General features: G+C 41.9%; 1 protein-coding gene across 1 annotated transcript in view; it reads left to right on the top strand.

Annotated features, from left to right (window-relative positions):
- LOC135520121 (mannosyl-oligosaccharide 1,2-alpha-mannosidase IA-like) overlaps positions 1-8002 on the top strand; it is a 216354-nt gene extending 208352 nt beyond the window's left edge. The window contains exons 10-12 of the mRNA XM_064945459.1: positions 1401-1573; positions 5438-5553; positions 6651-8002. Of these exons, the coding sequence (XP_064801531.1) occupies positions 1401-1573; positions 5438-5553; positions 6651-6795 (434 nt within the window). The 3' untranslated portion in view covers positions 6796-8002. The remainder of the gene's footprint in view (positions 1-1400; positions 1574-5437; positions 5554-6650) is intronic.
- The last annotated feature ends 4331 nt before the right edge of the window (positions 8003-12333 follow it).

Genomic DNA, 12333 nt, shown 5'->3' with positions numbered 1-12333 from the left:
CGTTAAGACGGCAGCCCTACCCTCCGGCACAAACTTTACATCCCTATATGGATTCAGACATGAGGGAAAATGTCTGAAGGTTTTCCGTCATTGGCTAGTGTGCCTCGCTGTTGGGGAGAAGAGGAAGGTTGATGTATAGAAACATAAAACAGTCAATAGTTCAAAAGGCAGATGGGCTCTCGGTCCTAAAAAGAGTTGAGAAAGTTGGTGTCGGTTGTGTGTACTGAAATAGAAAGGAGATGATGTCAAGGAGTGAAATGCCACTGCTGCCATTGCTGCTCTCATTCCTCTCCTGCCAGATGGATGTAGGGACTGCAGTGAGTAAGTACAAAAATGGATGTACTTACTAAGGATGGCCCCTTTAACAGGCAGTGACCTTCATACAGCAGAACTATGTTCCCATTTGAACGCGATCCATTAACCTGTGAGAATGATTTTTTATTCTGTTCCACTGTTCTGCGACTGTCCTGCAAAATCGTTCCCTTGTCCCACAGTTGCGCTTTTTATATGTGGTCACCCTAATTCCACCAGTGGAAGCTTTGCTACTGCAACATGTGACACCAGCTTTTCGCATGTGACACCAGCTTTTCAACCCCACGTGTGAACTTGCAATTCCACATGTGAAATATAACTGCAATATCCGATATTCACAAACTGCAATTCACATGTGAGGTTAAACATGTTATTCTCCTCACGTGTGAACATGTGAACGCTAAATTTAATGCATGTGAAAATATGGTTTCACATGTGAAATTTAAGCTCAACGTGTGTGTGATTTCACATGTGAAAATGCAAATTTGACGTATTTTTTTGTTGTAAGGGTTCTGCAAACGACCTGGCAACTAAACTACTATGGTTTGGGGGAAAAAACACGATATGTGAAACATGCGTCATGTGACATACGTAGTAATACACAATCATCCTGATTGAGATTCAAAATGTGAAATGTTGCCATGCCAATGGACTTGCCCTGAACTCTAAATGTAAAAGAAATTGCTACCCAGAATAGCAACCATCGGCCTACTGTAGATGGGAATCCTGTTCACATGCTGTCGCTATGGCCTTCCAGAGTGGCAGCCGGCTAACAGAGACAGAATGTGTAGACCATCTGGATTACAAGACCAACTGGGGAACAGGTCTTTATTGTAGAGCTCATTTTCCATGACTTTTTAGAGCGTAATGTCGGAATCCTGATTCTGTGCCAGGGCTATAGTATTTATAGTGCGTTGCTAATTCACCCACAGCTATGTGGTTCGTTTTGATTTGTTTCAGTACCTCAGAAGACTGATTGAACAAACTATTAACTTTAAAATAAATTGACTCAAATAAAATTCCTCATCCCCCATGTTTTTGTACGTCATTTAATCTGTTCACTCTGTGTCTCTCTAATCTCCCTTTAGCTACGAAATTAGGGCCAGAGGCGTTCCGATTCGACGGTGGGGCAGAAGCCACAGCGACCAGACTGAGTGACAGATACTACATCCTGCGGCCGGAGGTCATCGAGAGCTACATGTACATGTGGAGGTTGACCCATGACCCCAAGTACCGGGAGTGGGGCTGGGAGGCAGTGGAGGTGAGTCACACAGACGTTAACGTTGCACAGTCTTCATGATGCAGCCATAATGTCACTAAAGTAATGACTTATAACTCTGGTGCTTTATCGGCAAAATATCTTCTGGCTATATTTGTTACATTTTGATTAGCAATGAGTTTAAACTGAGTGGAGATCTGGCTCTTATCCTTAAAGTGTGTAAATGTGTAAAGAACAATAAAACCGTGATTCTAGAATGTGTTGTTGAAATATGATTAAAAACCTCATTAGAGACAATCATATTCCACATACAGGTGGCGGATCTTAACTTGATCACTCTTGTGGCAGAGAATTGTCCTGCTGCATCAGGAAATTCAAATGAGTCCCTGAAAAATAGCAGTTATCTTTTCTCCATGTGGGGGCAGTCGAGTCACTTGGGATCAGGGCTTGCTATCAAAATAATTTTCTTTCTCACTCGCTTAAATGCTATGCCTAGGTCCTATTACTGCAACATTCAAATGTACAAACATGTATCTGAAATGCAGCCATACGCATTAACTGTCGTTTTATCGTTTTATATAGCTTAACACAAGATAAATATTGGTCTACACTAGGTTACGACCATACAAGTGTATCCTAAGGTCAAAATTGAGTTTGGTCGTGGCCTGAGGTGATCTAGCTGTTAGGGTCGCTGCCTTCAGCGCTCACATATAGGCCTACCGTGTCGGCCTACCACGCCTTTCTTGCACAAATAACTCAATCCCCCAATTGACTTGATTCATTTACACATTTCAAATATTATTCCAGGGATATTTTACCCCTGATCTTGATAAGAAATGACCATACCAGACACTTTAGGAGAACATAAATAGGAAACAAATAAAATAATAACAGTAGGCTACATAGGCCATAGTAGATTTGCCATTTGCCATGGTAAATTATTATAAATTTAATTTCTATTGCACGGAATGTTTGCCAAATAGATAAATTGCCCTTCTGCTCAAAAAGGACTAAGTTGTTCTGATGACAATACCAACCGTGTGTGTTGAATTTAGTCAATCACTGAATTGACCAACTGAGCTAATTGATCAGTTCAGTGATGACTAAATTCAACACACCTGGTCTTCCATGGAGGGCATAGTTTGATTTCTTTCCTTTCAATTAAGCCCTAGACAACCAGGTGTGGGGAGTTCCTTGCTAATTAGTGACCTTAATTCATCAATCAAGTACGAATGAGGAGCGAAAACCCACAGACACTCGGCCCTCCGTGGAATGAGTTTAACACCTGTGCTGTAACCCCTGCTGGAATGAATCCTATAAACACGTGGAATGAATGCGTTAAAAAAATACATTCATCCATGGGTCAAAGGGTAGTGGGCCGGATTCGAAGCCATGCCGACTCTGGCATATGTGTGCCGGGGTTAGTGGCTGTAACCGTTGGACCACATAGGCACTGAGAAAACCAACCATTTATTATACCTGTTGCATTTCTTCGACTTATAATAAAACAATAGTTTTTTTTTTATCTAGTTTTCCTCCTGCGACGAAAGGGTTCAAATTGAGATCTGACATCTGTACTGGTCTCTGTCCATGCGTATTCTCATCGAGGAACTAATGTACAGTACATATACAGTGCCTTGCGAAAGTATTCGGCCCCCTTGAACTTTGCGACCTTTTGCCACATTTCAGGCTTCAAACATAAAGATATAAAACTGTATTTTTTTGTGAAGAATCAACAACAAGTGGGACACAATCATGAAGTGGAACGACATTTATTGGATATTTCAAACTTTTTTAACAAGTCAAAAACTGAAAAATTGGGCATGCAAAATTATTCAGCCCCCTTAAGTTAATACTTTGTAGTGCCACCTTTTGCTGCGATTACAGCTGTAAGTCACTTGGGGTATGTCTCTATCAGGTTTGCACATCGAGAGACTGAATTTTTTTCCCATTCCTCCTTGCAAAACAGCTCGAGCTCAGTGAGGTTGGATGGAGAGCATTTGTGAACAGCAGTTTTCAGTTCTTTCCACAGATTCTCGATTGGATTCAGGTCTGGACTTTGACTTGTCCATTCTAACACCTGGATATGTTTATTTTTCAACCATTCCATTGTAGATTTTGCTTTATGTTTTGGATCATTGTCTTGTTGGAAGACAAATCTCCGTCCCAGTCTCAGGTCTTTTCTTCCAGAATGGTCCTGTATTTGGCTCCATCCATCTTCCCATCAATTTTAACCATCTTCCCTGTCCCTGCTGAAGAAAAGCAGGCCCAAGCCATGATGCTGCCACCACCATGTTTGACAGTGGGTATGGTGTGTTCAGGGTGATGAGCTGTGTTGCTTTCACGCCAAACATAACATTTTGCATTGTTGCCAAAAAGTTAAATGTTGGTTTCATCTGACCAGCTTGTGGCAAACTTTAAATGAAACTTTTTAGGGATATCTTTAAGAAATGGCTTTCTTCTTGCCACTCTTCCATAAAGGCCAGATGTGTGCAATATACGACTGATTGTTGTCCTATGGACAGAGTCTCCCACCTCAGCTGTCTCTGCAGTTCATCCAGAGTGATCATGGGCCTCTTGGCTGCATCTCTGATCAGTCTTCTCCTTGTATGAGCTGAAAGTTTAGAGGGACGGCCAGGTCTTGGTAGATTTGCAGTGGTCTGATACTCCTTCCATTTCAATATTATCGCTTGCACAGTTCTCCTTGGGATGTTTAAAGCTTGGGAAATCTTTTTGTATCCAAATCCGGCTTTAAACTTCTTCACAACAGTATCTCGGACCTGCCTGGTGTGTTCCTTGTTCTTCATGATGCTCTCTGCGCTTTTAACGGACCTCTGAGACTATCACAGTGCAGGTGCATTTATACGGAGACTTGATTACACACAGGTGGATTGTATTTATCATCATTAGTCATTTAGGTCAACATTAGATCATTCAGAGATCCTCACTGAACTTCTGGAGAGAGTTTGCTGCACTGAAAGTAAAGGGGCTGAATAATTTTGAACGCCCAATTTTTCAGTTTTTGATTTGTTAAAAAAGTTAGAAATATCCAATAAATGTCGTTCCACTTCATGATTGTGTCCCACTTGTTGTTGATTCTTCACAAAAAAATACAGTTTTATATCTTTATGTTTGAAGCCTGAAATGTGGCAAAAGTTCGTAAAGTTCAAGGGGGCCGAATACTTTTGCAAGGCACTGTAATTGAACATAGTCACGGTCCTTCGATGCTACGTCTAACAAGGCAGTGTGAGGGCAGAATGAGCCAGGCTGATTAGCATATTACTGCCCCTTGATAACAGCAGACTAATGCACCATAATTAACACAGACCCCTGTTCTTACTGTTGCATCTGCATGAGAAGAAGCAAAGTGTGGGGTTTGACAACCCTTTGTGCCCCATAATTAATGCATGTGTCAGTCTGATCACACAGGATGAATGCTAGATCTATCATCCCAACCACCCGTTTGCAATGGCTAAGGGGTTTGCGAGCAATGCTATTAGCTCTGCCCCCATTCACCACCTCAACCCCAAGCTCTTGTTCTCACTCGTGTTACTGGATGTCGTGGAATATTGTATAATGTGCCCCAGGACAAGACCATAATATAAGTAGGCTTTATGTTTGGTGTACTGTGAGGCAAAAGAGTGTGTTTGAGGACATGGTACCAGGTTGACACATCTGTCTCTGGCTCTCCATAACCAACCTTATGTTCCCGTATCAGCGTTGCGCTACTCCAGTACTTGAGCGCTGCAGTCCTACTACTGGAAGTTTGATTTGATAGGAATTGCCGTCATTACGTCGATAGGTAGGGAGATGCTGTTTGTGCCCATTGGCTAACTGCTGGTATAGTACATGTCCATTTTGACATGAACATCCCTCCTGCGCTCTTCTTTCTATTCTTCTCCCCAGGCTCTGGAGCAACACTGCAGAGTCGAAGCTGGTTTCTCTGGGATCCGAGACGTGTACGCCCAGACAGTCAGCCACGATAACATGCAACAAAGCTTTTTCCTCTCCGAGACACTCAAGTAAGTCTAACACGGCCAGTCAACACCCCCCTACTGAGAATATACCAGCAAACACTTAGCTTTTTTTGATTTGTAAATGGCTACAGAGCTTCTTCCACTAAGTGTAAGTGGCATTTACAGTTTCTGAGAAGTAGTTAGAAGTAAATGGCAATTGCAGTTTAAAGCTCCCCTAGAGTTGATCGAATTAGCATAATACAAATATTCCCCATCGAAAAACCGTTAGTTTTAAGCTCCAGATATCTTTTTTCACCGGCTTCTTCTCAATCCACCATCCACCGATGTCACCCATCTGCGTCTGCGGTGAAAGGTGGCAGAGTCGGAGCGGGGTTTGTCAGACCACGAGACATCCCGTGAAATCTGTCTGTCTGTCGCGAGAACACTCACATTAGTCCAAGATATTCACACAATATGTTGAGTGCACTCGAGCACAGTATCTTCATCTCAACATTTACAGACAAACCTTAACGTGAAAGGAATAGAAATTGAGGAATTCCCATTTAGATTCAGCTGAAAGACTCCATCTCGCCCCCTCTCAGATTCCGTTTGTGATGGGCTGGTTAAGTGATGTGGACAATCCACATAGTGATGTTGCTTCAGACCGTGAGGGACGTGTGAGTGTCGTCTGGGCCCCCTTAGATAACGAACCCTTAAAAAACATTGGTGGGAAAATGGAGAAAGCTGTGTTTTATACTAAATCTTTTCAGGAGAGATAAGATGAGTTATAAAAAAGAAATGTAATTAAAAAATGGGGGGGGGGCGATCTCCAGACAGGCTTTAAATTAAGCACCCGCTTCACCTTGCTGTCATTCATCATTTATTGTATGCGTCAATAATTCAATTATTTCATTCAATAGTCGTGAGACATTACAAAAGAGACTTGTTTTACGAAAGCAAAGAATGTCATGTCGTCACATCCGTAATTCATCTATCACTGCCCAACCATGATTAAAACATGTTTTATTGGCTCATACAATAGCATTATAGCCATGATGCATTTGTTTAGATACTCGTAGTCTAGGAGAAAACTAGCCGGCGTGCCAATCCTTTATTCTAGCCGTTCGTTTTCCCCAGATACTGACTCTGTTTGTCCCTCTCAGGTATCTATACCTGCTCTTCTCTGACGATGACCTACTGCCTCTGGAGGACTGGGTGTTCAACACGGAAGCTCACCCCCTGCCCGTCGTCCGCAAGAGCTGCCTACAGGGGGAGGGAGGGACACACGACAAGACAACCTCGGAGTAGCAGCCTGCTGTACAACCACTGCACAACTCACCTGCATACAGACACAGAGTAACAAGTATTCTTACATCACATGCATACAACACACACACATAGAGACACACACAGACCCACACAGGACAGCATTACACACAGGTAACAACAACACAACAAAATGCAGGGCCAACGTCCCTTGGGCCCTGTCACAGACTCTCAATTCCTTTCCAGTAAAGGATCTTGTCGTATACGCTGTGATTGTATAATCTTGAGCCGGGTCGGGACTACTTCCTGCCGGCGTTACTTTCTGTGGACAATCAGGACGAACATGATTTTCATGAAAAGAGCACCTTTTTTTCGTTCCTTCTTTCCTCTGTGAGGAAACCAAGAGTATCTTGCAGACCCAAATGTAATGGGAAGAGTGCTGTATTATGGGCCATATTGAGAGAGAGAGAGAGAGAGAGAGAGAGAGAGAGAGAGAGAGAGAGAACCACTGAGCTTTTGCTTTGATTCTGTTTTTCACCGCAATCAATTAATGATTTCACCTGATCTTGTCAGTGCTGTTTTTTTTTTCAGGCTTTTTTTCTCTGTCTCTTTGACCAAAGTTGTTTGTTATTTTGTTCACCCCCTCACAATTCCCTCAACACATCCTTTTTGTGCTGAGGCTTGACCAATAGTAAGGTGACAGATGAATAGGGAGGGAAGAATGGTGTTGAATATTAAATGTATAGACAATTGTGAAATGTAATACTCAAAATCCACCTTGAAAATGATTGTTTATTCAGAGTTTCCTTACAGAAAAAGGTTAAATGAATAATAACAGGCATGGGGAAAAATTGAAAACGGAAGAGGTTGTTAGAGTGTCTTACATGTCCAGGGACCATTTTTATAAATGGTTTGTCTTTATAATTTGTAATTTCGAGTACAATACTGGTGACATATTTTCAGTCTGCGTTGAATCCTCCTTTACCGCCTGTCAGAGCGTAGCTTCACATTGTGTCAGTCCTGTGAATTTAACACAACTGTCAGTCCTGTTACTGTAACACAGGTGTTGATCCTGTGACTGTAACACTGTAACACAACTGTCAGTCCTGTTACTGTAACACAGGTGTCGATCCTGTGACTGTAACACTGTAACACAAGTGTAAGTCCTGTTACTGCAGCACTGTAGAACGAGTGTCAGTCCTGTGAATCTAACACAAGTGACAGTCCTGCTACTGTAACACAGGTGTCGATCCTGTGACTGTAACACTGTAACACAAGTGTTACACTGTAAACAAGTGTCAGTCCTGTGAATCTAACACAAGTGACAGTCCTGCTGTAACACAACTGTCCTGTTAAACACTGTATCCTGTGCCTGTAACACTGTAACACAAGTGTAAGTCCTGTTACTGCAGCACTGTAGAACGAGTGTCAGTCCTGTGACTCCAACACAAGTGACAGTCCTGCTACTGTAATACAAGCACTCACAACCACCCCAGAGGCAAGATCACCACAGCTAGTCTCAGTCGCTTACTATGACTGGGCTCAAATATGCTTGCCAAAGTTATCAGCCCTCATCGAGAGCTCCAGCTCTCTCAAATCCGCAGTGGGGAAAGTTAGGCTTGAGGCTAAGGGTTTCCTAAAAATGTCTTTCGTTGAGGGGAATGTGAATGGCGCTTTCCTATTTCATCCTTATTCGTATCATCACTGCTGTCCAATGCAGAGAGAATGTGCTGTACATACCTGGATGAATGTAAGGGTCCCCTGTATTAGCTTATCTTCAGTTTCCTTTGTGATTTATTTGACTTAATTATGTCATTATTTTCATTGCTTTTTCATTTGCTTCCCTCAGGTGTTTCTGTAAAAGAGGAAAAAACATTTTGACTTTAATTATAGTTCTGGTTGATATGAATTATTGTTATTACTTATCTTTCATTGTTGAATATTTTCAAATACTGATAAAAGACCTGTGCAACTTTGTACATTTAAAGCAACTTCATTTGCTTTGTCTGGATTCTTTTGTTGTTGTCTGTCCCTAATATTACTGCTTATGGTTTTTACTGTATGTTAAATCTATGTTTGACCTCAACTTCCAACACATTGACTGAGTGTATTTCCTGAATACAATGTCAACTTAACCTATTGATATGGAAGACCTAAGAGCTTCGCCATACTTCACGTATGAAACCGCATCACGTATCTGTACCACCAATGCTGCAATTGGCAAAGTTCTGCTTTCTGTTGCTTTGCGCTCCAGGTTTACCAATATAACGTCTCCTATACCTTAGCACCCAAGGCTGTCAACATCAATATCAGACAAGATCATTCTCCATGACATCAAGGTTACAAATATGTACATGGCTCTTAGCTCTTGTTCACATTGTCGTTCAGGGCCCACATTCACAAAACCTTCTTAAGAAGCTTTTTCATTTTTTTTGCGTAAGAAGTGGTTTGTGAATCTGGGCCCAGGTACACAAAACACTGCAGGGGAATGGATGTTTGGTTGAGTGAAGTCAGTGGGTGTTTGGTTGAGTGAAGTCAGTGGGTGTTTGGTTGAGTGAAGTCAGTGGGTGTTTGGTTGAGTGAAGTCAGTGGATGTTTGGTTGAGTGAAGTCAGTGGGTGTTTGGTTGAGTGAAGTCAGTGGGTGTTTGGTTAAATGAAGCCAGAAGGTATAGTGTGAAAGAGTGATCAGAACATAGAAGGGCACGCCAGCTAAGCCATCAAACAGTCTGTACATTGAGTATAACTCTTGTGAAGGTAGTTCTTTGCATAACATCTAGACATACTTTATGCCATCTATGTCTCAATGACTCAACAACTTATTCAATATTATAAATGCATAGTTTTACGCAGTGTTGGGGAGTAGTGGACTACATGCAGTTCAACTAGTAATTTGACTACATTTTGCAGTGGCTTAGCTGTAGTTGAACAAATTTCAAATTTAGGTAGTGTTTTCAGTAGTTCACTTTTTCACAATGTAGCAGTATAGCTAACTTCTGGAACGACACACTACTTTTTTGGCAAAAAAAAAAATATGGGTGAAGTAGGAAATAATTCCCTTTCTTTTTTGGCATTAGACCTGGAAAAGCTTCACTTGAAAAATGAAGATTTTGTTTAATAGGCTAAATTACACCTTCTGTTAACATATAACCCCAAAGTGATTGGTTCTTGCCATTTGTTGTCTATGACATTTCTGACTTAAATAGGATAATTTTCACTAAATAGTTGGATGTAATGAACTCTTTCAAAGTAACTTTGAGTAAACTGCATATTCTTCAGGGTAGCTTTAATGTAGCTTCATTTCTTCCCGTGTGAAGTAATTGGTAGCTTGGTAAACTATATTTTCAGAATAGCTTCCCCAACACTGGTTTTGTGCTGCTTGGATTCATTACTAGTATATCACTCTGCATTTTAATGGAATTTTTCCTCTCCTTGATTTTCATGAGAGGAGGTGAGGTGCTCACTGAGTGAAGAAATTTGATTAATTGTTGGCACAGGGGAAGTTCATTACAGATTTAATTGATGGGGGGGGGGGGGGGGGAGTCTCCAAGATAGGTAAGGTTCCAGCAATTAGGAATCAAAAATGAATCATGTGGGTTTAGTCATCTCACCAATGGAACACAGGAGGGACAATTTCATTTCATTCTGCTCCAAAAAGTATATCTTCACATGTAACCAGAAGGGCTCAACCAAATCAAGTTATTAGAATTGTATTATATTTTGTCAACAGAGCAAATGTACTTGTTTAGGTAATGGTTTACAGACAAAAAACAAACAGACAATAGTATTTTCTAAGAAATGCCTGTAATTCTCCCCCTTTCTTACCTTTACACAATATTTTTGAAGTCAAACGGAGACAAAGACATGCTGACATACTAAGAGATGCCTTAGCTTTAAGGTCTGAGAAAGAGAGCGAGGGAGCATGGTGTGCATCCACGAGCAGCCCTGTTCGGTGTTGGGAGCTACGGATGGGGGGGATTACTGTACATTTGAATGCACCTGGGACTGATACTGATAATCCGTCCTGTCTTCCCCCCCCCCCCGTAATAATTCCAATCAAACAGAGCAGAGGAGACGGTGGGGGCCAGTCACCGCTGCTTAGTGAGCGGCCATTGTTATCTTCCTCTCACAGCTTGGTCTCGGCGGCCCCTCACGGCTCACGTACGGCCCCCATAGCTCTATGTGCATGTACTGCCATCAATATGGCCGACCTTGCAGAGGAAGGCGTGGACCTGGTGTGTGTGTGGGCAACAAAGGGGAATGGCAGGGGATTTAAATGATCGTATGTGTGCACTGTAAAGAAGAGGGGGGGAGATGTGTTGTACTAGCATATGCCTGCTCACTTCCCTGTGTCTCTTCCGATGACCAGGGAGGCAGCAAGACAGACTATAATTCAAGGCTGTTTCCTTATTCAACCTCCCTCTTCAAGGGATGAAATTAAGATCAAGATTTGACTTCATGCTCAATGGCTTTTGCCCCCGCCCTCTCTCTCCCTGTGTCTTGTCTGTGCGCACTTTCATGGTTTGTTAAGTGGTTATTTTCTCTCAGGGTTTTGAAGAGTAAAAAAAGAGAAACAATTTAAAGATTTTCAGGATAATACTTCAACAACAAAAATAAGAAACTGCCCATATCTAATCTTGTGAAAGGACGGGTTTGTTTGAGTTTTTGACAGCTCTTTGCGGTGAAAGGCCAATTTCCCAAAGGCAGACTCCAAAGGCAGACAATTCCGTGTCATTGTTCAATAGAAAAAGATGGAAGAGACAGAGCAGGCCTGAATATGACAGACCAAAGGTCAAACAATGGAAGTAGGAACATTAGGCATTTCTCCAAGCATTATCAAATTCTAATGAACCTCTTTCCTGTCCGATCCAATTAGTCTCTATCCTCGCTCAATTATATTCTTCCGTTCTTGTGTTTCCCTCAGTTGGAGATATAGCAGTTAAATGGCTGCTTTTGCTACAGGACGATGAAAACGGAGCACACCATTTATAGTATAGCATCTGTTGGTGCGTTGGATACAAGCGTTGCTCTCCTCTAACTCTGCTTTATTTGGGTGGGGAAACCTGATGCTTGCTGTTGCTTGGAAGACAGGGCTACATTCAGTGAGAATGATACTGATTTGAATGCGTTGCCAAGAGAATGAAATAAATACCTCTAGGAGATAATGCCACTATATTTGATGAATTTAAAGGTTTCATGATTAGATTACGTTGCTAATTTTGTCCAATTTCATGATTATCAAATCTTAATGTCAAGATTGTATGATGTTGGGAAATGATCCTATTTTTCCAGGGCATACAGGCATACTCACATTACTGTTCAACATTATCATAATAGAATGGAATTTTCCATGGTGTCTTCCAAGTCACCCAGCTTGTGAGTGGAGACAAGGATTTGTGTTTTGTGCAGAACAGCAGATTAATCCACCATGCCGGCTCGGGGATTTGAACCGGCGACTTTTCAGTTACTGGCCCAACGATTCTGCATGTGTGTGTGTGTGTTGAGCAGATTCCCCCAGACAACGGGGTGCTGATTGGTCTGTCAGAAAACTGCATCGCCAGCACTTCTCAAGGTCCAATAGT

This window comes from Oncorhynchus masou, chromosome 29 (genome assembly GCF_036934945.1).
Source record: "Oncorhynchus masou masou isolate Uvic2021 chromosome 29, UVic_Omas_1.1, whole genome shotgun sequence".
NCBI lineage: Eukaryota > Metazoa > Chordata > Actinopteri > Salmoniformes > Salmonidae > Oncorhynchus > Oncorhynchus masou.
The sequence above is the reverse complement of the archived record's forward strand: the minus strand, read 5'-3'. Positions and strand labels throughout refer to the sequence as shown.